The sequence below is a fragment of the Rhinoraja longicauda genome, chromosome 5 (genome assembly GCF_053455715.1).
Source record: "Rhinoraja longicauda isolate Sanriku21f chromosome 5, sRhiLon1.1, whole genome shotgun sequence".
Taxonomy (NCBI): domain Eukaryota; kingdom Metazoa; phylum Chordata; class Chondrichthyes; order Rajiformes; family Arhynchobatidae; genus Rhinoraja; species Rhinoraja longicauda.
Window position 1 is genome coordinate 77,016,497 of NC_135957.1, and position 25,402 is coordinate 77,041,898.

Below are 25,402 nucleotides of genomic sequence, written 5' to 3' on the forward strand. Positions count from 1 at the left end.
AATACTGACACTTCCGATTTTCCCTTCTCCCTCTCAATTTGTAGAGTAAAACTTATCATATTGTGATCACTGCCTCCTAATGGCTCTTTTACCTTCAGTTCCCTTATCAGATCAGGTTCATTACACAACACTAAATCCAGAATTGCCTTCTCCCTGGTAGGCTCCAGTACAAGGATTATTACATCATAACCTCTCAAGAGAGTTAGATTTAGCTCTTTGGGCTAAAGGAATCAAGGGATATGGGGAAAAAGCGGGAACAGGGTACTGATTTTAGATGATCACCCATGATCATCTAAAATGGCCTACTCTTGCACCTATTTTTCTGTTTGCTCTCCCCTTGCTCACCCCTTCTCTTTCTCTGTCTCCCCCTCTGTGTCTCCCCTTCTCTGTTTCCCCCTTTCCCATTACTTGATCAGTGTTAATGATGATGCAGAAGAGCCTGTAACCATTTGTCTTGCACCCTGACACTACCTGCAATAATGTGTAGGAAGGAACTGCAGATGCAGGTTTACACTGAAGATAGACACAAAATGCTGGAGTAACTCGGCGGGACAGGCAGCTTCTCTGGATATAAGGAATGGGTGACGTTCCAAAACATCATCCATGCCTTCTATCCAGAGATGCTGCCTGTCCTGCTGAGTTACTCCAGCATTTTGTGTCTATCTACATGGAGTAAAGTTTTTGCTCTCTGTTATGAGGCTTTCCATAAGCTCAGGTACTGTCCGATTCACCTCTCCCCATTGCTGGCATTGGACTTTGTCAATGAAACTGATGCGCTACAATGCTGAGAACTATATTCTACACATTGCATCTTATCCTTTGCTCTACCTATTGTACTTGAGTTTGACTTGATTGTATTTATGTAAAATATTATCTGCTCTGATTGGATAGTATGCAAAAAAAACTTTTTATTGTATCTCAGTATACGTGACAATAATAAACTTAAACCTAAACTATTCTAGAATCCGCTATCCCCGTAGCTATATCTTTCAAAGTTTAACTTGATTGTATTTACGTATCAATTTAAAAGCTTTATTTATCAAAATCAATTTCTTTTACTAGGAAGTTTTTTGTTTTCTGTGTAAACATACAGTAAATTTTATATAATTATACAGTTTAATTCTCTTGCATTCTTATTCACCATTATAAATTCACCAGTTCTCATAAGTAGATACCCATATTTGCCTACATTAGTATTTTTCTATCCCAAAATCAAAAGTTTCTAAATAGCTGGAGAGGGGGAAGCTCAAAGTTATTTTCTCAAGGACCATTGAGATGGGTAATTAAAAAAAAAAGCAATTGTAACGTGATAATTAATTCCATGGAAAGATCAGTGGGAACTGTATAGCAATCAACCAAGTGACCTTACTCATTGCACTCTTTATGAATATACAGATACAAGAGACTGCAGATGCTGGAGTTTTGAGCAAAAGCGATGTGTTTAAGGAACTCCGCAATTTTCATGCTGTGTAACTTCATTCCTAAGAAGGGTCCCAACCCGAAAGTTTGTCTATTTCCCTCCACTGATGCTTTATGACCCACTGAACTCTTCCAGCACATTGTGTCTGTTCATGTATTGTATACTCGCTCGAATTCACATAAATAAAGTACTTGATAACAAATTGTTGAAAATAAATTGCAACATGATTAATGTGGGGAAATGTGAAGTAGATAGGTCTACTTGTGTATATGCTCCAAATAATATTTGTCAGGTATTCTATAGGTCTTAAAAATAGCAAGATAATGAGGTTTATAAGTTCATAACTCCTAAGAGAAGAATTAGGCCATTCGGCCCATCAACTCTACTCCGCCATTCAATCGTGGCTGATTTATCTCTTCCTCTCAACTGCATTCTCCTGCCTTCTCCCCACTGACACCCGTACTAATCAAGAATCCGTTGATCTCCACCTTTAAATATATAAATTGATGGCCTCCATAGCCATTTGTGGCAATGAATTCCACAGATTCACTGTCCTCTGACTAAAGAAATTCCTCTTCAACTCCTTTCTAAAGATACTTCCTTTTATTCTGAGGCTATGGTCTCTGGTCCAAGACTCTCCCACATTCACTATCCAGACCTCTCACTTCGGTAAGTTTCAATGAGGTCCCCCCTCATCCTTCCTAAACTCCAGCGAGTACAGACCCAGTGCCTTTAAATGCTAGTCATATGTTAACCCAATTAAATGCAGGTTCTCAGATATTTGCTTGAGAGGCATAATTCAAAAACACTTCTGTATGCTCACACATTTAAACCCATATGTTTCTGCTCACTCTGGCAGTTTCTGCTACACATAACAAAATTTACACGCTGAACTACAATGTTCTAAGTGGAGTCAATTTGTTCATATAAGTTTTAGGCAGCAAATGAAATTTGGAAGTTGACCTACGCTAGGTAAAAAAATAACTGGAAAAGTATGAACCTATATATTATTTAACCTATGTGCATTTCTAGTCATTGCTATAGAAAGGATGTTATTAAGCGGGAACGGATGCAGAAAAAATTCACAGAGATGTTGCTGGAACTCGATGGCTTGAGTTATAAGGAGATGCCAGATAGGCTGGGGCTATTTCCCCTGGAACTTAGGAAGCTGAGGGGGCAATCTTACAGAGGAATATAAAATCAGGAGGAACATAGATAAGGTGAATGGCCATATTTTTTTTTTCCCTAGGGAGAGTCTAAAGATAGAGGAGGAAGATTTAAAGGGGATTTGAAGGACAATGGAATGAGCTGGGCTTGGTAGCGTCTGGTGCAGTTACACTGTTTAAAAGATATTCAGATAGGTACATGGGTAGCTAAGGCTCAGTGATATGAGCTAAATGCAGGGAAATGGAACTAGCTCAGGTAGGCACCTAATTGGTATGTACCTTATAAACATGTGAATAAAGCATTCCATTCCATGTACGAGTTGGGTGTGGGGCTATATAATTCTGCGACTGCCAAGAGCAAATTAAGCCATATGGAGCATGTTATCAATGTCATGCTTGTGTTATGAGTACTGGCCCAATGATAATCGGGTGGATGGAGCAAATTGCAGCTCGAATTCTGGATAAATTATGAGTGGGGAGTTGAATTTAGTACGGTAGGCAAAGGGAGGGAGAGCAAAGACTGGTGGTCCAAACTAACACAAAGTGAAGAGGACAGAACTGCCGATGATGCTGAAATACACAAAAGGACACAAGGGGCTAGAGTAACTCAGTAGGTCAGGCAGAATGTAGAAACAAAGAATTGTAGAAGCTGGTTTATACCAAAGATAGACACAAAGGCTGACCTGCTGAGTTACTCTAGCACTTTGTGTCCTTTTGTGTATTAACCAGCATCTGCAGTTCTTTGTGTCTATAGACAATAGACAATAGACAATAGGTGCAGGAGTAGGCCATTCAGCCCTTCGAGCCAGCACCGCCATTCAATGCGATCATGGCTGATCACTCTCAATCAGTACCCCGTTCCTGCCTTCTCCCCATACCCCCTCACTCCGCTATCCTTAAGAGCTCTATCCAGCTCTCTCTTGAAAGCATCCAACGAACTGGCCTCCACTGCCTTCTGAGGCAGAGAATTCCACACCTTCACCACCCTCTGACTGAAAAAGTTCTTCCTCATCTCCGTTCTAAATGGCCTACCCCTTATTCTCAAACTGTGGCCCCTTGTTCTGGACTCCCCCAACATTGGGAACATGTTATCTGCCTCTAATGTGTCCAATCCCCTAATTATCTTATATGTTTCAATAAGATCCCCCCTCATCCTTCTAAATTCCAGTGTATACAAGCCCAATCGCTCCAGCCTTTCAACATACGACAGTCCCGCCATTCCGGGAATTAACCTAGTGAACCTACGCTGCACGCCCTCCATAGCAAGAACATCCTTCCTCAAATTTGGAGACCAAAACTGCACACAGTACTCCAGGTGCGGTCTCACCAGGGCCCGGTACAACTGTAGAAGGACCTCTTTGCTCCTATACTCAACTCCTCTTGTTACGAAGGCCAACATTCCATTTTGACTGCTCCACTCTGAAATCTCCTCGAAGTTCTCCTTCATGGTGAAGTTCTCCTCTTTCCGATGGAAGTTTCTCTTTCACTGCTCTCCCTCTGTGATTCCTCTTCAGTCTGAAGAAGGGTCTCAACCCAAAACATCACCAATCCATGTTCTCCAGGGATGCTGCATGACCTGCTGAGTTACTTCAACACTTTGTGTCCTTTTCTGAAAAGGACAGTATTGTACCAAAGTCTTTAGTCACCAAAGCTAATGCTATGCTCAGAAAATGTTGGAATCTCTTACTGGGAATATCCCATGAACTAGGGCTTGAGTTGAAAATTTTTAAATTGCTATTTTTCAAACTAAATCGTCAATGTTTTACATTCTTCTTAATTGTATCTCCTTTATAATGTTACAGTAATCGAATATCTCAAATCAATGTTGATATTGACCATTAGTTTCACTCAAATTAGGAGAAAGAAATCTTCCAAATCCTTTTCAATGTTGGAAAATGAAAGCTTTTGTGTGTGTTTTTTAGTTGAAAGCATGAATGTTATTAGTAAGGCAGAAATACAGAATTTGGAGCAGAAGAGGTGTAATAACTGAAAGAACTGACACCAATTGTAATGTCGAAAGAGGACTTGACTTGGGAATATGAATTGGGCCCAGGTGGACAGGTTAGAAACATAGAAAATAGGTGCAGGAGTAGGCCATTCGGCCCTTCGAGCCTGCACCGCCATTCAATATGATCATGGCTGATCATCCAGCTCAGTAGCCTGTACCTGCCTTCTCTCCATACCCCCTGATCCCTTTAGCAAAAAGGGCCACATCTAACTCCCTCTTAAATATAGCCAATGAACTGGCCTCAACTACCTTCTGTGGCAGAGAATTCCACAGACTCACCACTCTCTGTGTGAAGAAATGTTTTCTCATCTCGGTCCTAAAAGACTTCCCCCTTATCCTTAAGCTGTGACCCCTGGTTCTGGACTCCCCCAACATCGGGAACAATCTTCCCGCATCTAGCCTCTCCAACCCTTTAAGAATTTTATATGTTTCTATAAGATCCCCCCTCAGTCTTCTAAATTCCAGCGAGTACAAGCCCAGTCTATCCAGTCTTTCCTCATATGAAAGTACCGCCATCCCAGGGATCAATCTGGTGAACCTTCTCTGTACTCCCTCTAAGGCAAGAACGTCTTTCCTCAGGTTAGGAGACCAAAACTGCACACAACACTTCAGGTGCGGTCTCACCAAGGCCCTATACAACTGCAGCAGAACCTCCCTGCTCCTAAATTCAAATCCTCTTGCTATGAATGCCAACATACCATTCGCTTTCTTCACTGCCTGCTGCACCTGCATGCTTGCTTTCAATGACTGGTGCACCATGACACCCAGGTCACGTTGCATCTCCCCTTCTCCCAATCGGTCACCATTCAGGTAATACTCTGCTTTCCTGTTCTTGCCGCCAAAGTGGATAACCTCACATTTATCCACATTATATTGCATCTGCCATGCATTTGCCCACTCGCCTAATCTATCCAAGTCAAGGTTTGGGGATAAAAATGGTCGGAGAAGCAATGGTCCCAACTAGTAAAATTAGAAGTGCAGAGAATTGTGGTACAGTGAGAACAACGATGAGGAAAGAACAAAGACACAAAAAAAGGACGCAGGGTTTTGACCTAAAAATCGATGATTCCCATCCCCTTCGCTCCCACAGGTGTTCTTTGACCTACTGAGTTCCTCCGACAGACTGTTTGTTGCTGATGAGAATTTTTTTCTTGGACAGAATATAGCCTGTTCTAAGTTATGTGAAATTATGGTGTTTAGTTTATTATTGTCATGTGTATCAAGGTACAGTGACAAGCTATTGTTTGCATGCTATCCAATCAAAGAAAAGATTATACATGATTGCAATCGTCATCCACAATGTACAAATAAAGGATAAAGAGCACAACATATAGTGCAAGTTAATGTATGATAAAGTGTGATTAAAGATCGTTCAAAGGTCTCCAATTACTTAAATGGGAGGTCAGGACCGCACTCCAGCGGATGAGAGGACTGTTCAGTTGCCTGATAACAACTGGCAAGAATCTGCCCCTGAAACTGGAGATATGCATTTTCAAACTTCTGTACCTCTTGCCTGATGGGAGTGGGGAAAAGGGAGAGTGACTGGGGTGAGACTGGTCCTTAATTTAGCTGGTGGCCTTGCTGTGGTAGCATGAAGTATAGATGGAGTCGTGTGGAGTGAAAAGGTAAATGTTCCTTCAAAGATCTCAATCTCGGGTTAATGGAATGCAGTTTCATCAATGCTGTGCCTCAATAAATTGGGGCAAAGAACAACATTTCAAGGTGGAAGAAATTGATGAAGCAGGAAACTGTTCTATATTGCACAGGATGCTAGTAGATTAAGGTTGCAACTCACAGCAGACTTCTATTTCAACTAAATTCAGTTTTATAGAATTTGAGCTGAGTGAAATTTTGATGATTTCTGACCTTAAAAGTTGGACAGACCCCAAAATGGGAGAGAAATTGTCATGAGGCTAATTAGTTTTTAAAAATTAGTTTATGATATGGTGGGAAATTTACTGAAAAATGAAAACTAGAGCAAAGAGTAACTGCATTTCAAAAGTATTCAACTGCTTTAAATTGCATTCAGTAATCATTGTGTCATGAAGATCCTTTATGAATTATCCTTTTACTGTTTAGTTAATTTTTTTTCTGATTGACAGAGTTTGTTATGACTAAGTTCTCGGCTTTATTTTCCTCTTTACCTGCTTTTTTTAGAGGTGAGCCATTAGTGTTACAACAGACATTGCCCCAAGTTATTCCCTCTTCCTCCAATGTTGCAGAATGGTTCTATTCTCAGCATCATCATAATCCTAGTCCAAGCAGATCTTTTCCATGTTCAAGAGTTTGTACGCTTTACATTGCAAGATTCTTCCATGAGATTTTTTTTTAGATTTTTAAATTTAGAGATACAGCGCAGAAACAGGCCCTTCGGCCCACCGGGCCCGCACCGCCCAGCGATCCCGGCACATTAACACTATCCTACACACACTAGGGACATTTTTGTTGTTGTTGAACATTTGCCCAGCCAATTAACCTACATACCCGTACGTCTTTGGAGTGTGGGAGGAAACCGAAGATCTCGGAGAAAACCCACGCAGGTCACGGGGAGAACGTACAAACTCCGTACAGTTGGCGCCCGTAGTCAGGATCGAACCTGAGTCTCCGGCGCTGCATTCGCTGTAAGGCAGCAACTCTACCGCTGCACCACTGTGCCGAAGATGATGAAAGTGGTAAAAACAGAGAAGATAAGTTGTTGTCAAGGCAGAAGATGGTAGCCAAACTTGAAAAGAATGCAAGTGCAGACTAGAAAAATAAAAATGAGTTCTAGCCAAATCACTGGATGGATTTAAGAGAAAGTTAGATAGAGCTCTAGGGGCTAGTGGAATCGAGCGATATGAGGAGAAGGCAGGCACGGGTTATTGATTGTGCACGATCAGCCATGATCACAATGAATGGCGGTGCTGGCTCGAAGGGCTGAATGGCCTCCTCCTGCACTTATTTTCTATGTTTCTCCTTGTACCTGATTAATGTGTTAGGAGACACAGGAAGAGGGCAAAAAAAAACAGTACCAGAGAAGGCAGACATGATGAGCTCAAAACAAAAGCTGTTTAAATTGTGGATTGTATTTTAAATACTTAATTAGCAAAATAATAATCTTGCACAGGAAAGGTTTGGAAAATTGACTTTTTAAGTATTTTGCTGGAAATAGTTGCCCAGTTAATTTGTATGAATTCTAGGAATGTTACAACATTTGGACTGTAATGAAGGCTGCAGAGATTTATATGTGTTTATTTTGTTTGTAACTATGCTTCCCAGTGGAGCAGTCAATTTTTATGGTCATTTTGGATTATTCTCCCTTTTCCATTGATTGGCTTCATAGTCGTCCTATGCCAGCTGTTTCTGCATACCAAAAGGTTTTAAGTCTGTGAACGGCATTGATACATCCAGTTTATCAGAAAGACTAGTAGATAACAAGAGGTTAGATTTATTTTTTGTTCTTTTTTATTTTCTCAAATCTATTTATTTTGTATCCACCCAACAAAGTAATGCTGGGGTTAATTGCAGCACCTCCATTGCCTCTGATCTTAAATTAGTTCATTTATCAGGTTTTCGAGTTCCATATGTTTACTGTCTAGATTTATTTTTTCTCTTCCGGTTTAGAAAACTGGAGAAATATTTTTAGCAACAATTTCTTCATTTTGCATTTGATATCATTTGTGGACTCCTTGTCGGCATAATATGTCAGAAAGGCTGAATCACCGGATTACTGTGGTAGCACCGTTAGACTTCCCTGAGCAAAAATGCAATATAATGGAGGAATAATTAGTGGAGATTTGCTTTAGGTGACGTAAGTACATTTTGTCTTACTGAAACCATGACATATATTGTTTACATTTGAGCACATTTCCTTGTAAAAATTAGGTATGTTAATTATTCAAGTCTTTTACATGGCTGAATAATTGCAGTCAATACGTGGTAAACATCACATCAACATTGAGCTGCAGCACCTTCAGCATTTTTGCTAAGAACTCTCATTTTCTTTTACTTGTGATACATCTATTCCACTGCAGTAAGAATAAGACTGATAAATAATCTTGAAGATTTATTTCGTCATTACAGTGGCAATCTAATCTAATTTGTTTATTGTGTATGTGCATCATTTTTCAATATGGGAATGCAACGTGGACTTGATTAAGTCACATACTTTTTGTAAAAATATTGACTAAATGTCAAATAGTACTGTGCTAATTTTTAACCTATTTTTAGCTGAAAATATTTAACAAATCTAATAAGATCACCTGCTCCTATCTGATTTTTTTTCCCAATTTGGTGCAAGGTTTTTGCTTCCTTGTGTTAGCTTTAAAGTTTATGTGATGTTTCGGTCTCTGGATAGTTCTCCTACATGTTTCTTTGTGGTAACTGACGTGGATGTTTCCGTAATTATTGTCTGTTTTAATTAAGTTTTTGTCTTCATCTTCAAGCAGTGTCAATTTAACAATATGTTTTATTGTTCTTTAAAGCTATTGGGAAACCTGGTGCCAGGCAACCAGCAAATCATGGGAGTCGTCAATCCCGTACTCGGAAATTAAACAAAGAGCCTGTTTATAAAGACATAGACTTGGTGTCTAAACGCATGTTATCTGCCAGGCTGCTGAAAATTAATGAGCTACGAAATGAGGTTACGGAATTACAGGTTAAACTGGAGGATTTGCAGAAGGAAAATAAAATACTAAAGCGTCTTCAGTACAGGCAAGAGAAAGCTCTTAGTAAGTTTGATGACACAGAGAATGAGATCTCATTGCTCTTATCTCGACACAATAATGAAATTCGTATACTTCGAGAAAGACTTCGAAAATCGCAGGAGAAAGAGAGAGCAATGGAGAAACAATTGAAAGACACTGAGGATGAACTTTATCGATCAAAAAGCTCTTTGTTGAAATTAAAGAAACTTTCAGAGGACAAACATTTGATAGAGCGAGATGAACTGGCTCAGAAACTTGCTAAAGCTGAAATCAAAATGGAAGGCAGTGAAAGAAGAATTAAGGTAATGCTTGTATGAGAAAATTCTCTTAGCTTTGTCTACTCTTTTTACACATTCTCAATTGAATTCTATTTCCCTGTAATTAATTAATTTATAATAATACTGCATTATTAATTTGTTCAAGCAATTTAAATTTAGACTTGTTAAGTAGTTAGCCTCATCAGAAGCAGATCTAAAGATTATCCAAAACATGAATACTGTGACACAGCTGTAATATAACTTATTGTCATACAAAATTCTTCAATGCCATGTACAGTAAAACTCTTGTTATTCAGCATGCCCGGGAATTTGGTTGTGCAGATCTGGCATATTTTCTGGACTATTGGATGATTGTTTCTATTACTAGACCAACACACTATTAATTAACTTTGATTTTAAATGTTGCATCATATTATAATACATTTTCTAATGAACTAGTTAAGTCTAAAGTGAGCAAAGGAAGCCACGGTCCTAATAATCTGTGGACTATCTACCATATATTGAGTCTAGAGTACTGTTTTGAAAAGAAATACTGTTAGTCTTAAAGATATTATATTCGTAGTTTCATTCATTAATCTAGTTTTGATATACATAGCATGGAAACAGGCCCTTTGGCTCACCGAAACCACATCGATCAGCGAACACCCATACATTAGTTCTATCCAACATACAGGGGAAATTTACAGAAGCCAATTAACCTACAAACCAGCATGTCTTTGGAATGTAGGAGGAAAACGGTGAACCCAGAGAAAACCCAATTTGGAGTTAACCTAAACTGGAGGGAGACCAACAACCTAGTGGGAAGGTTTGATAATGCTACACGGGAGGGTTTAAACTAGATTGGCAGGGGGGTGGGATCTCGTGCAGGACGGAGGTACTTGAGAGGCTAGACGTTGGTATGGAAGGTGGTGTGGGAAAGGTTAGTGGACAGAATCGGCAGGTGAAATGCAGAGAGCGAGGAAGGAGGGTTAGTTGAAACTGCACGTATTTTAATGCAAGGGGCCTGAAGGGTAAGGCAGATGAGCTTAGGGCATGGATAAGTACGAGCGACTGGGACGTTGTAGCCATGACTGAAACCTGGTTAAGGGAGGGGCAGGACTGGCAGCTCAATGTTCCGGGGTACAGGAGCTTCAGGAGAGACAGGGGTAAGGGAAAAAGAGAAGGGGTTGCATTGTTGATTAAAGAGGATGTCACGGCTGTGTTCAGAGGTGACATTACAGATGGTTCATCCAGTGAGGCTATCTGGGTGGAGCTGAGGAACAAGAAAGGGATGACCACCTTGTTGGGGGTGTACTACAGATCCCGAATAGTCAATGGTAATTAGAAGGACAAATGTCCCAGGAGATTGTGGACAGCTGCAGGTCAAATAAGGTTGTTCTAGTAGGGGTTTTTAATTTTCCCAATAGAGACTGGGAAAATCATAGTGTGAAGGGTTTAGATGGGGTGCAATTCTTAAAGTGTTCAGGGGATTTTTCTTTAGCAGAGGCCCCCACACATGAGAGGGCAACGCTGGATCTAGTATTGGGAAATTGGGAGGGGTAAGTTAATGAAGTGTGTGTGGAGGAGCCTTCTGGGACCAGTGACTACAGTTCGATTAGGTTTAAGATAGTTATGGATAGGGACAGAGAGGGTCCACATGTTAAAATGCTCAACTGGGGTAAGGCCAACTTTGAGGGTATGAGAGACGGTCTCGCTCAAGTTGACTGGAGCAGGGAAAGGAACATTGGCCAAGACTCTCCCAACATCAGGAACATGTTTCCTGCCTCTAGTGTGCCCAATCCCTTAATAATCTTATGTTTCAATGATTCCCTCTCATCCTGCTAAATTCCAGTGTATACAAGCCCAGTCGCTCCACTTTTTCAACATTTGACAGCCCCGCCATCCCGGGAATTAATCTCGTGAAGCTACGCTGCACTCCCTCAATAGCAAGAATATCCTTCCTCAAATTTGGAGACCAAAACTGCACACAATACTCCAGGTGTGGTCTCATCAGGGCCCTGTACAACTGCAGAAGGACCTCTTTGCTCCTATACTCAACTCCTCTTGTTATGAAGGCCAACATGCCATTAGCTTTCTTCACTGCCTGCTGTTCCTGCATGCTTACTTTCAGTGACTGATGTACAAGCACACCCAGGTCTCGTTGTACTTTTGTCTTGTCTTGTCCTTTTCTTCTTTGTTGTTTTTTAGTATGTGTTAAATGTATGTTTTAGTGTTCTTTAGCTTTGTCTTATGTGGGGGTTGGTGGAATTTTTTTTTAATCTCTTACCTCGACGTGTTGTAGTTCGTGACCTATTAACAGAAAACAGTCAGACAACCGAGTTCATTTAATCTCTTTATTGTACTCACCAAGGTGGGAGAGAGTCTAGTTGCAAAAACGTCCAGTGACGCTTGGGCAGCTAGTGCAGTCTCTCTCTCTCTCTCTCTGATCGTTTACATACTCACACATTTATACCCTTAACAGTGCACCGGAGGCTTTCCGTTATTGCCTTATATGGTAGTTTTACAATGTCCTATGTGACTTTTCTATTCTCTGAAACGAAACCTAGTCACATCTCTGACACGAAACTTAGTCACATCTCTGAAACGAAACTTAGTTACATAGTGCAGGTTGTTTTTCTTAACAGATCTGAGCGCTAGTTGCTGATACCAGTCGGATGCAGCCAGCGATAAATTGTGCTGCACATTAAAAAAACACAAGAGGTCTTACAGATTACTCCTACAATAGTACTCGTATAGCTGCTTGCCTAATGTTAACCCTTGCATAGCTGCTTGCCTAATGTTAACCCTTGCAGACGGAGATGCGATTAAAAAAAATTAATAATTTCCATATCGTATCTCTGTCCGTCCGCACTGCGGCCTAACATCGAGGAGCTGGCGGCCTCTTGCTGGGAATTGACTTTGGGAGCTCCAACTGCGGGAGCCTGCAGGACAACATCGTGGAGCTGGCGGTCCCTGTCGGGGGATCGACCTTGGAGCTCCAACTGCGGGAGCCTGCGGTCTTTAACATTGTGGAGCCCGCGGTCCCTTGGTTAGGGACCGACTTCGGGAGCTTCAGGCTGCAGGAGCTTCAACCGCCCTGATCACGGGAGCTTCGACCGCCCCAATGTGGGGGTTTCGATCACCAGCTGGGGGAGCTTCGATCACCCCCACTGTGGATGGTTTGACTGCCCCGACCGTGGGAGAATAAAGAGTGAAGAAGTTTAGACTTTATTGCCTTCCATCACAGTGAGAAATGGGGGAATCCGCTGTGGTTGATGTTTATGTTAACTTTTATGTAGTTGTGTGTCTTGTTGCTGTTTTTACTATGATTGTGTGGTAAATCGAGTTTTACTGTACCTTAATGGGTACATGTTGTAAGGGGTTTCTGCGCCGAGCTTTCGCCCGACCTAAGGTCCCCGTGCCTTGCTCTGATCCCTTGACCAGGCCGTGCACACTGGTTCCCCGTGAGTGGTTCGACCCACTCACCCCTTACGGTTCTAGACACTGGGCTTAGATGCAGGAGCTCTTATAGTGCAGAAAAAATTCAACCAGACCAGATTTCAAAACCAGGGTTTAAATGAAAAGGCTTTTATTCAGCACTTGGGACTATTGTCCATGAATATATTTATACAGTTCTATAAGACATATCTATAATACACATACCGAATACATGAATATCTTTTATTTATTAATCACAAAACGCACAGTTCACAAGACATATACCCGAATACCCTTTTCGCTGAAAACTTAAAAGCACACAGTTCCACGAGACATATATCCGAATACCTTCTTCGCTGAATTCTTGAAACACACACAGTTCCACAAAACATATACACGAATACCCTTTTACTTATGAATTCTTAAACACAGTTCTGCAAGACACATACACGACTGTAAGATGGGGAACGCACGACGCATCGCAACCTTGACCAACACATATTTTAGTACACACCCAACGTTTATTCACAACCACCCTCCCCTCTACACTAAACTATGTCCAGGATATGTAGGATTTGGAATGCATGCTCACCATGGGGCTATTACTGGGGTTACTGGCTGTTCGTTTGGCAGTATTTCTTATCGAGTTGCGTGCCTGTTCCTCTCTCTTGCATCCGTTCTTCTTTCCGACTTTCTTCTTGACTGTGTCCGTCTTAACTTGCCTGCTTGCGTTCCCTGCAGGTTTTCTTCTCGAGTTGACTTCAGTTCCGACTCCCCTCCGACTTAACATTTCACCCAAAAGTAGTGGCCAGTTATACTGTTTCTGACCCATCCTATCTCCCGCCAGATCTTGGAATCTCTTTGATCAAAAAGATATGTATGAGGTTTTCTTCTGATCTGCGCTTATGTTCGGGGATACCGGGGATGACCAGACGGTGTAAATTGGGATTTCATTGTGAGGTGATGGGTGTTAACTGGTTTCCCATCACCTACCTGGTAGTTTTCTATGGGCTATTGTGCCCCCTCACTGAGATGAACTGTTTAGGTCGGCTTGGGGCATTGTGAGTATGCTGATGTCAGCGCCCCAGTGTCTGGACTCCGACCTGGTTTCGTGGGTTTCTGCATGGCCAATACCCATCCTTTGTTCTGGCCATGGCTTTGCAGAAAACCTAGAGACTGGGATGTAAGGTTTTTACCTTTTGTGGCTGGTCACGAGGTCCTGCAGCCATTTTAGGACCCACAGATTGTGACATCCTTTGGTAAACTGACTGCAGCCTTTCTCCGCCATCAGCCCCAGTCTCCCGTTTAAAATGTCCAAACTGCAGCTCTTTGGTTTTGTGTTGATTTCAGAATGAGGGAAAACTTCTCAAATCTTACAATGTGACAATAAAATTACCTTTGAACCTTTGAAGCTTGAAAGGGTTCAGAAAAGATTTACAAGGATGTTGCCAGGACTAGAGGGTGTGAGCTATAGGGAGAGGTTGTATAGGCTGGGTCTCTATTCCATGGAGCACAGGAAGGTTAGGGGAGATCTTATAGAGGTATACAAAATCATGAGAGGAATAGATCGGGTAGATGCACAGAGTCTTTTGCCCAGAGCTGGGGAATCGAGGACCAGAGGACATAGGTTCAAAGTGAAGGGGAAAAGATTTAATAAGAATCCGATGGGTAACGTTTTCGCACAAAGGGTGGTGGGTGTATAGAACAAGCTGCCAGAGGAGGTAGTTGAGGCTGGGTCTATCCCATTGTTTAAGAAATAATTAGGCAGGTACACGGATAGGACAGATTTGGATGCAGGCAAATGTGTAGCTGGGACGTTGTTGGCCGGTGTAGGCGAGTTAGGCTGAAGAGCCTGTTTTCATACTTTATCACTCTATGGTCACAGGGAGAACAAACAAACCTCATACAGACAACGCCCAAAGTCAGGATCGAACCCAGGTCTCTGGAGCTGTCAGGCAGCATCTGCGCTACTCTGCCGCTCCTGCTCCAGTGGATATTAACTGTGTTAAATATTGAAACTATTTCACTAAAGATTTCTTAGGCATGCTATTCCTATTTTCTTCCACCAACTTCACCAATCGATCAACATATTCTAATTCTGATGTAGTCCATCCAAATGTGTAGTTCTTTCTGCTGAAATGCTGGTGATATTGACCCAAGGAAAATAATCCTGCTTTCTCACATTTAGTCATGCATTCACATTCCTACTTGGCCTACTCCCACATCAATTTTCTTATAGCCAGATTAATGATCCAGATATTATGAGCCTTATGGTCCTGTATCATTTTGCTCCCGGCATTTTTCAAAACCATCACTTTCTCACTGTTTCCAGTATTGTTCTTCCCAGAATAGATCAAAACAACTGGATCCTTTCTTTGCAATATAATCTCAATCTGACTGGAATTCACCCCTGTCCTGTCATGTATCATGCACACATTGGCCTCTTGATCCTGTTGAAATTTCAGATAAAAATCTTTACAATACAATCAGTGAATTTCTACATTCTGAAATTCAATTCTGTGTAAACTGAAAATGATTTTTAAACTCTTAATTCAGGAGTTGGATTGTTTCCTGATTTATTTTTCTCTATTTTTGCTGAACCAGAAGCTGAAAATAGCCTGTTATTTCAAATTTCTTTGATAATGGATATGTCAATAAACAGCTGAATCCATGGATGAAACCTATTTATTTATTTATGGAGCACAGAAAGGATGTGGGCATTACACCAGCCACCCTGAAAAGACCGAGCAATTGACCCATGGTCAATTTTGTGAGATAGCAGATTACGATTAAATGCATATCCTGTCACAGATCTAACCCATGCTTTTAATGGTCCAGAAGAAGCAATTTATTTTATTTCGAAGGATGTTCATAAATTTGTGGACATAATGGAATAATCGGATAATTTAAATTTTCTTATTTCTCAAAATAAGGATCTGGAGAGAAATTTGGAGTTGACCAACAACAGCTTCCTGAGACAAGTTACTTCTGAGCGCCAAAAGACGCAAGAGGCACAGAAAGATGTTCGCAATCTCCAGGAGGAAATTCAGCGTCTTGGTCAAAAATTAAAAGTATTTCACCACTTTATAGTTTTGTCAAATAAGTAATAGATCTTTCAGCCAAAAAGCAGCAATATACAGGGTTTTTTTTACATATAAAAAATTAAAATTACTTTTGTGAAGTTAGTCATCCATTTCGAATAGTTTTAATATAACTATATATATATTGCTAACAAAGTTACAAATATTTTTGCATTGATAAGCATCACTGCATCATTTAATTTTCAGAGTCACAATACAGATTATGGCCCACATAATTCAATTTTGTTTCGATCTTTGTTACCATTTATCACATCAAGATTTACCATAGAGCAATGAAAAATTCATAATTAATCAGGCTGGGTTAGAAATAAAGATGTTTCTGGAATTGTTAAAAGGCCTATTGTCAATTATATATCAGAAAATGAAATTTTATCTCAGAAAATTAAAGTCATCATTAAGCTCTTATCTTCCATCTCTAATCTTTTAAATAAGGAATAGTATCTGTTTTTCAACACAAAGTAATGGAATTAGTAGAAACAAGATGTCCTCCTTTACTTCTCTATAATGTTTTCTGTTATGATTTTGCACTAAATGGTTTAATAAACAATTATTCATTGGCAAGGTAAAGTAAATGGGTTAAAAAAAAGTGGAAAAGATTACAGAAAGGCAGTGGATTTGTCCTTGTTTTTCTTCAAACATGAACCAAGAATGCCATAATAATTCAATTGGTAAATTTGCTCTCCAGTTCTAGAAATTCTATGTTTGATCTAGATTTAGTTGCTCCTAACCAAGGTGGCATTAGGTTCATAATATTTAGTCTCAGGATACTCGGGTGGTAAGAAATAGGCTGAATTGTTGATGTTTCTTAAAAAAAGATGATAATATTATTCTGTTTTTCAAAGGAGAAGGAAAGAGAGCTTGATGTGAGGAATATTTATGCCAATCGCATACTGAAATCATCACCAAAGAAAGAAAGTGAAAACACACCTAAGAGAAAAGGTATCCCTTATTGCTAAAAGTACTGTAGGTTCTGTCACGGCTAATATGAAAAAATGTATGCATTTTGCAAAAACAGCCCAGAAATTCCGTTATGTATCATTTACACTCTCTAATGCGTTCGTTCAGCTTATCCCAGTCTCTGAAAATTACAAAATAATCAATTTCTTGAATTTTTATTTCATGTGATGTTTGGTACATTTATTTAAAGTCAAATAACTGGTGGGGTGGATTGGTTTTAAAACTAAATAAGAGGTGAGAGAGGGAGGGACCTGATGAAGAGGTTTGAATGGTCTACTCCTGTTCATACTTTTGTGCATGAAAAGTTTCACTATGTTACCCCCACTGTTCAAAGCCATTGTGTGTAGGAAGCAAAAAGGAAAATGCACAATTTTTGGACTATACTGGGTTTTATATAGGTACAACGCTATCCCAAGATAAAAAAAACATAATTGGGTAATTTCACTGTCACTATAATTTATGACAGAAATTGAGTTGGAGCATACAATTAATTGAAAATCAAAAACTACAGACAGAAGCATAGACATAGAAACATAGAAAATAGGTGCAAGTGTAGGCCATTCGGCCCTTTGAGCGAGCACCGCCATTCAATAGGATCATGGCTGATCATTCCAAAATCAGTACCCCGTTCCTGCTTTCCCCCCATATCCCTTGATTCTGTTAGCCCTAAGAGCTATATCTAACTCTTAAATACATCCAGTGAATTGGCCTCCACTGCCTACTGTGGCAGAGAATTTCACAAATTCACAACTCTCTTAGTGAAAAAGTTTTTCCTCATTTCAGTCCGAAATGGCCTACCCCTTATTCTTAAACTGTGACCCCTGGTTCTGGACTCCCTCAACATCGGGAACATTTTTCCTGTAACTAGTCTGTCCGATCCCTTAAGATTTTTATATGTTTCTATAAGATCCACTCTCGTCCTTCTAAATTCCAGTGAACATAAGCCCAGTGGATCCATTCTTTCATTAGATATCAATCCTGCCATCCCGGGTGTAATAGCGCCACCTGTTGGTTGGAGGATTATAAATGATTGAATAAACCACAGTACAGCTGTGCAGTCATGTTCCGGTCAGCAGTGAGTTAACTTGTTATTCTGTGTCTGAGCTCAAGATATCACAAATTGGCGACGAGGAAGGGATCGTCGATTCCCCAGCTTTACTTGTTTGTGTAGATAAGGAATTCTACAGAGGCACGATGAAGGTTGTATAACTTTTGATGTCAAGGAAAGCTGTAAATCGGGTCACAAAGTTGAATTCTGTGAGGCTGTTTTAAATCTAAAATAGCGGTGGATATAGCGGAAGATTGGGTGAGTTCCAGCAAAGCCGGGAAATGTTCAGTGCGTACATCGAACGTTTAGAGATGTTTTTTGCTGCAAATAACATCACTGAAGTAGAAGCTTCTGATGCAGAATCAAGACAGTTGAATGAAGCAACTCAAACTAGAAAAAGAGCAATTTTTCTCTCTGTAATGGGTCCCGTGTTTATGATACAGTAAAGAGTTTATTAGCTCCAGCCAAACCAAAGGACACGCCTTTGAAGGATATTCTGAAGAACTTAACAGAACATTATGATCCTAAGCCCTTAGAAATAGCTGAAAGCTATTGTTTTGGAACGAGATGCCAACTTTCAGAGGAGGATATTAGTAATTTTATCGTGACACTCGAGGTTATCAATTCATTGTAATTTTGGAAATTTCCAAGACCGGACGTTAAGAGACCGTTTCGTGTGTGGACTGAGAAGTGAGCAGATCCGAAGTAAGCTGATGATGGTGTATGACCTGACCTTTGAAACAGCTTGTAAAACTGCTTTGTCAATGGATATGGCAGAAAGGGGTTCTAGAGAAGTCAGGACAACTTCTGGACAACCAGCGGAATAGTTGAACAAGCTGCAGTCCAGCAAACTAAAGACGGATAAGTCGACAAAGACGTCAGAGAATCGTTATCCATGGAAGGGTAGCAAGGCGACTGCAAAGTCATGCTATTGCTGTTTGGGCTCACATCTAGCACAGTCTTGTCCCTTCTTCAAGGCAGAGTGTTACTCGTGTCACAATATGGGACACCTAGCGAAGGCTTGTCGAAAGGCTAAGCAGAAAAAATGTTCAACAACAAGTAATCTCCATTCTGTGAATCAACTGCAGGCAGAGGAAGAGCTTCTCGAGATATACACCATCTGCAGCAATGAGCTAGTAAACCGAAAGACAAAGAATGTGTCCGTGCAAGTCCAGTTGAATGGAGCTCATGTTAGCATGGAAGTCGACACAGGAGCATCTGTGAGCGTGATTCCAGAATTTGTGTATCGAGAGAAGCTGAGTCAAATTCCTTTGGAAGCGAATCGAATCGAGCTACGTGGTTACTCTGGAGAGAAGATTCCAGTGTTAGGATGCGTACATGTACCAGTTAGGTATAAGGAGCAACAGGTGGAGTTGCCCCTCGTAGTTGTAAAGGGAGATAAACCTACGTTGCTAGGTTGGAATTGGCTGCAGATCTTGAAACTCAACTGGAACAAGATATTCCTCGTTCGTGAAGAATTCAAGTGTCCGGAGGACCTAATCAAGCAACATCCGAAGGTGTTTAGCGACCAGGGAGAGCCAATCAAGGGGTACAAGGCGAAAGTACACGTGAAGCAGGATGCGACACCAGTGCTTTGCAAACCATGGGTTGTGCCGTAAGCTCTTAAGGACAAGGTTGAGAAAGAACTGAAAAGACTGGAAGCTGAGAACATTATCAGTAAGGTAGAAAGTAGTGCATGGGCAACACCCATTGTAGTTGTACCTAAACCTGTTGGTAGTGTTAGACTTTGTGGGGATTATATGGTGACCGTAAACCAGGTACTTGAAGATAGCATACCAGATAGACCATTTAGCCCTTCGAGCCAGCACCACCATTCAATGTGATCATGGCTGATCATTCTCAATCAATACCCCGTTCCTGCCTTCTCCCCATACCCCCTGACTCCGCTATCCTTAAGAGCTCTATCTGGCTCTCTCTTGAATACATTCAGAGAAGTGGCCTCCACTGCCTTCTGAGGCAGAGAATTCCACAGATTTACAACTCTCTGACTGAAAAAGTTTTTCCTCATCTCCGTTCTAAATGGCCTACTCCTTATTCTTAAACTACCAACAGCAGAGGATTTGTTTAGCACCCTCACAGGCGGCCAAGTCTTCACAAAAATAGACTTGACAAATGCCTACTTGCAGTTAGGTATAGATGACAAATCTAAATCCAAGCTAACTATTAACACGCAGTTGGGATTGTTTCAGTTCAATAGGCTTCCATTTGGTATATCATCAGCCCCAAGGATTTTTCAAGGGGTAATGACACAAATTCTAGAGGGATTTGAAGGTGTGGTGTGTTACTTGGATGACATCCTCATCTCAGCCCCTGACAGGCAGACACATGATAAATGGTTGGAAGTGGTACTAAAACGACTTGAAACACAGTGTAAGAGTGAAGGCACAGAAGTGTGAGTTCTTTCAGAACTCGGTAGAGTACTTGGGTCATAAGATAGACAAGGATAGTCTACACCCCACCAAGGGTAAAGTTGATGCAATCAAGAATGCGCCCACTCGCAGAAACATATCTGAGATCCGATCCTTTTTAGGATTAGTGCATTATTATAGGAAGTTTGTGCCAAATCTGTCCACCTGTTTACATCCCTTGAATGGGCTTATGAGAAAATATGTACCATGGAAGTGGACACGTAAATGTGATCAAGCTTTCAAGTTGTGTAAAGCTCAGTTGGCAGAGAGTTCAATGCTTGTTCATTACGATGTCAATAAGCCAATGAAGTTAGCATGCGATGCTTCACCATACGGTGTTGGTGCTGTGATCTCTCAAGTGTTAGAAAATGGAGAGGAAAGGCCAATAGTAGGCCAAATGGTAGGCCATTTAGAACAGAGATGAGGAAAAACTTTTTTAGAGAGTTGTGAATCTGTGGAATTCTCTGCCTCAGAGGGCAGTGGAGGCCAATTCTCTGAATATATTCAAGAGAGAGCTAGATAGCGCTCTTAAGGATAGCGGAGTCAGGGGGTATGGGGAGAAGGCAGGAACGGGGTACTGATTGAGAATGATCAGCCATGATCACATTGAATGGCGGTGCTGGCTCGAAGGGCCGAATGGCCTTCTCCTGCACCTATTTTCTATTGTCTATTGTCTAATAGCATTTGTGTCTAGAACACTTAATGCCAGTGAGAGAAATTATGCGCAAATAGAGCAAGAGGCTCTTGCATTGATTTTTGCCGTTAGGAGGTTTCACAAATACTTGTATGGTGGAAGGTTTGTAATCGAGACAGATCACCAGCCGTTGACAGTGATCCTAAATCCAAAAGCACACATACCAACTCTGGCCGCAGCCAGAATGCAAAGATGGGCATTGATATTGTCTGCATACCAGTATGATATTCAGTATCGTAAGGCAGCAGAGCACAGCAATGCTGATGCCATGTCTAGATTACCTTTGGAATCGGAGTTTACCCCAAACAGAGAGAACTTGTTTTACTTCTCTCGTGTGGATGAGTTACCTATCACATCAGGGGACATTCGGAAGGCTACTCGCACTGACAGATTTTTGTCAAGAGTGCAGGAATATATTACAAATGGATGGCCAAACAAATTGCTGAATTCAGAGGCAGAACTGAAACCATTCTTTGTACGTAGGAACAAACTCTCAGTAGACCAAGGTTGTGTCATGTGGGGAGCGAGAGTTGTAATACCTGAAAAATATGGAGTAAAATTGCTAGAAGATCTTCATGATCAGCATTTGGGAATGTGTCTAACAAAGAGTCTAGCTAGAAGCTATCTATGGTGGCCTGGTCTAGATAAGGACATAGAACAAACGGTGAAAGGGTGTAGCACATGTCAAGCAGTTGGAAAGAATCCACCCACAGAACCGCTACAGCCATGGAAATGGCCGGTTAGAGTGTGGCAAAGATTACACATTGACTTTGCAGAGTTAGATGGACAACAATTGTTCATTGTGATTGATAGTCACTCCAAGTGGGTTGAGGTGTTTTCGATGAAAAAAAATGACATCCAGCAAAACGATACATTTTGCGAGGGTTGTTTGCGTCCTATGGATTTCCAGAGGAAATTGTGTCTGATAACGGACCACAATTCTGTTCACAAGAGTTTGCACAATTCATGAAAGGGAATGCTGTAAAACACACTAAAGTAGCTCCATACCATCCCGCGTCGAATGGAGCGGCAGAACGCAGAGTGCAAATTAGGACGTTTACATTAGTCAAACAACTGCTGGATCCACAGACAAAGAAAAGACAGTTGTCTTTGTTTCACAACCTGGCTAACTTTCTGATTACATATCCAAACACACCTCACACCACTACTGGTCAAACACCAGCTGAACTGTTCTTGAAAAGAAAACCCAGAACAAGGTTTTCACTGTTGAAACCAAACTTGGCTCAAACAGTAGAAGAGAAACAGGAGAAACAAAAAGCATATCATGATGGACATAGAGTAAAGGAAAGGAGTGTTAAGTTGAATCAGAAGGTAAAGGTGAAAAACCATCATCACAAGTGGGTGAAGTGGTTACCTGGAAGAGTAGTGAGAAAGTGCGGACCACGGACATACTTGGTCAAGATGTTTGGAAGTGGAAAGGTGAGAAAAGTACACATTGACCATGTCATGCCTATGCAAGTACAGACAGGGTTGAAATCAGACAAATTGGACGAGTCAGATAATTGGGTTACCACTCAAGTACAGGTACCAGATGAACCAGAAATGGTACAAGAAGTGAGAGTTTGAATCAGCCTGAAAATGGAGGTTCAAGTGGGATTGACAGTCAAACAAAATGAACTGATGGACTGGAATCTATGAATGTAGGTCAAAAGGAAGGCTTGACTCGATTAAAAATTAGTCCAAGTGGTTCTAAACAGTCAGAAACTTTTGGTCAGTGAAGATATCCAGAAAGAAGGAGAAACCCAATGGTTAGGTTAAATTTGTGGTTATTTCCTGAAATGCACATATCATTGTATATGCAACATAGATGCACGATGCCCTCATTTTATTCAGGTTATATAAATAGACAATAGACAATAGGTGCAGGAGGAGGCCATTCGGCCCTTTGAGCCAGCACCGCCATTCAAAGTAAACTATCGGACAACATTGTAATAATTTCATACTGTTGGTTATATTCAAAACAAAATGTCCACAAGGAAATATTTTTTTTAAATTAGGGTGGAAGGACTTGTAATAACACCACCTTTTGGTTGGAGGATTGTAAATGATTGAATAAACCACAGTACAGCTGTGCAGTCATGTTCCGGTCAGCAGTGAGTTAACTTGTTATTCTGTGTCTGAGCTCAAAATATCACACCGGGAATTAACTTGGTGAACCTACACTGCACTCACTCAATAGCAAGAAAGTCCTTTCTCAAATTAGGAGACCAAAACTGCACACAATACTCCAGGTGTGGTCTCACTAGGGGCCTGTACAACTGCAGTAGGACCCCTGGCTTCTATACTCAAATCGTCTCGCTATAAAGGCCAACATGCCATTTGCTTTCTTCATTGCCCACAGCATGCTTACTTTCAGTGACTGATGTACAAGGACACCCAGGTCTCGATGCACCTCCCTTTTCCCTAATCACACACTATTCAGATAATAATCTGCCGCCCTGTTCTTGTCACCAAAGTGGATAACCACACATTTATCCATATTATACTGCATCTACTCACACACCCAACCAATCCAAGTCTTCCTGCAGCCTCAGAGAATCCTCCTCGCAGCTCACTCTGCCGCTCAGCTTTGTGTCATCCACACATTTGGAGATGTTGCATTTAATTCCTTTGTCTAAATCGTTAACATATATTGTGTAGTGGCAACTTCCCACTGAAGTCCTCTCCGCTTGCCACCACTTCATGGAGGAGTGGAGTGAACTTCCTTGACGCAAACAACAACAGGGAGATCTTCACGACGTTTCAGTTTAATTAGTAGTTTATTGAAATAGTGATACAAACAGATTTGTATTTCTCTCGTCATAAGTCTGGTAAGAACTGTATCTAGCCATAGCTCCTTCGTGTCTGACCCCTCCCATCTCTGCATTCCCAGATATACTCATAATTCTGGCTCCTCCCAGTACATATATGTCCATATATGTATTCATCTCATGACAACCCCCAAGTGTCCAAAAATAATACAGCAGGATACAAAATAATATAATATGCTAAGACAGCTAATAAACACACATGGCTCCTACATATTGTAAATTATTGGGATCCCAGCACTGAGCCTTGCGGCTCCCCACTAGTCACTGCCTGCCATTCTGAAAAGGACCTGTTAATTCCTACTCTTTGCTTCCTGTTGGCCAACCAGTTCTCTATCCATGTCAATATCCTACCCCCAATACAATGTGCTCTAATTTTGCACACTAATCTCTTGTGTGGGACCTTGTCAAAGGCTTTTTTAAAGTCCAGATACACCACTCCACTGGCTCTCTCTTATCCATTCTACTTGTTACATCCTCAAAAAAATTCCAGATTAGTCGATCATGATTTCAAGCATCTTCCCCACAACCGATGTCAAGCTCACTGGTCATAATTCCCTGTTTTCTCTCTCCTTTCTTAAAAAGTGAACTTGCATTAGTTGCCCTCCAGTCCACAGGAACTGATCCAGAGTCTATAGAACATTGGAAAATAATCACCAATGCATCCACGACTTCTAGGGCCACCTCCTTGAGTACTCTGGGATGCAGACCATCAGGCCCTGGGGACTTATCTGCCTTCAGTCCCAACAGTTTACCTAACACCATTTCCTGGCTAATGTGGATTTCCTTCAGTTCCTCCCTCTCGCTAGATCCTTGTCCCCCTAGTATTTCTGGGAGATTGTTTGTCTTCCCTAGTGAAGACAGAACCAAAGTTCTTGTTTAACTGGTCTGCCATTTCCTTGTTTCCCATTATAAATTCACCTGTTTCTGTCTGTAAGGGTCCTACATTTATCTCCACTAATCTTTTCCTCTTCACATATCTGTAGAAGCTTTCATAATCAGTTTTTATATTGCCCACAAGCTTTCTTTCATGCTCTATTTTTCCCCTCTATATTAATTCCATTGTCCTCCTCTGTTGAGTTCTAAATTTCTCCCTGACCTCCGGTTTGCTGCTTCCTCTGGCCAATTTATATGCCTCTTTCTTGGATTGAACACTATCCCTAATTTCCCTCATTAGCCATTGTTGAGCTGCCTTCCCTGTTTCATTTTTACGCCAGACGGATGAACAATTGTTGTAATTCATCCATGCGATCTTTAAATTTTTGCCATTGCATATCCACCGTCAACCCTTTAAGTATCATTTGCCAGTCAATCCTAGCCAATTCCTGTCTCATACCATCAAAGTTACCTTTCTTTAAATTCAGGACCCTT

At 41.0% G+C, this 25,402-nt stretch overlaps 1 protein-coding gene across 3 annotated transcripts in view; it reads left to right on the forward strand.

The window, feature by feature from the left end:
* Positions 1 to 25,402, forward strand: part of lca5 (lebercilin LCA5) — a 61,897-nt gene that overhangs the window by 15,465 nt on the left and 21,030 nt on the right. For all 3 annotated transcript variants that reach the window (XM_078399827.1, XM_078399828.1, XM_078399829.1), the window contains 3 exons: positions 9,058 to 9,581; positions 15,908 to 16,045; positions 16,918 to 17,014. In XM_078399827.1, the coding sequence (XP_078255953.1) occupies positions 9,058 to 9,581; positions 15,908 to 16,045; positions 16,918 to 17,014 (759 nt within the window). The remainder of the gene's footprint in view (positions 1 to 9,057; positions 9,582 to 15,907; positions 16,046 to 16,917; positions 17,015 to 25,402) is intronic.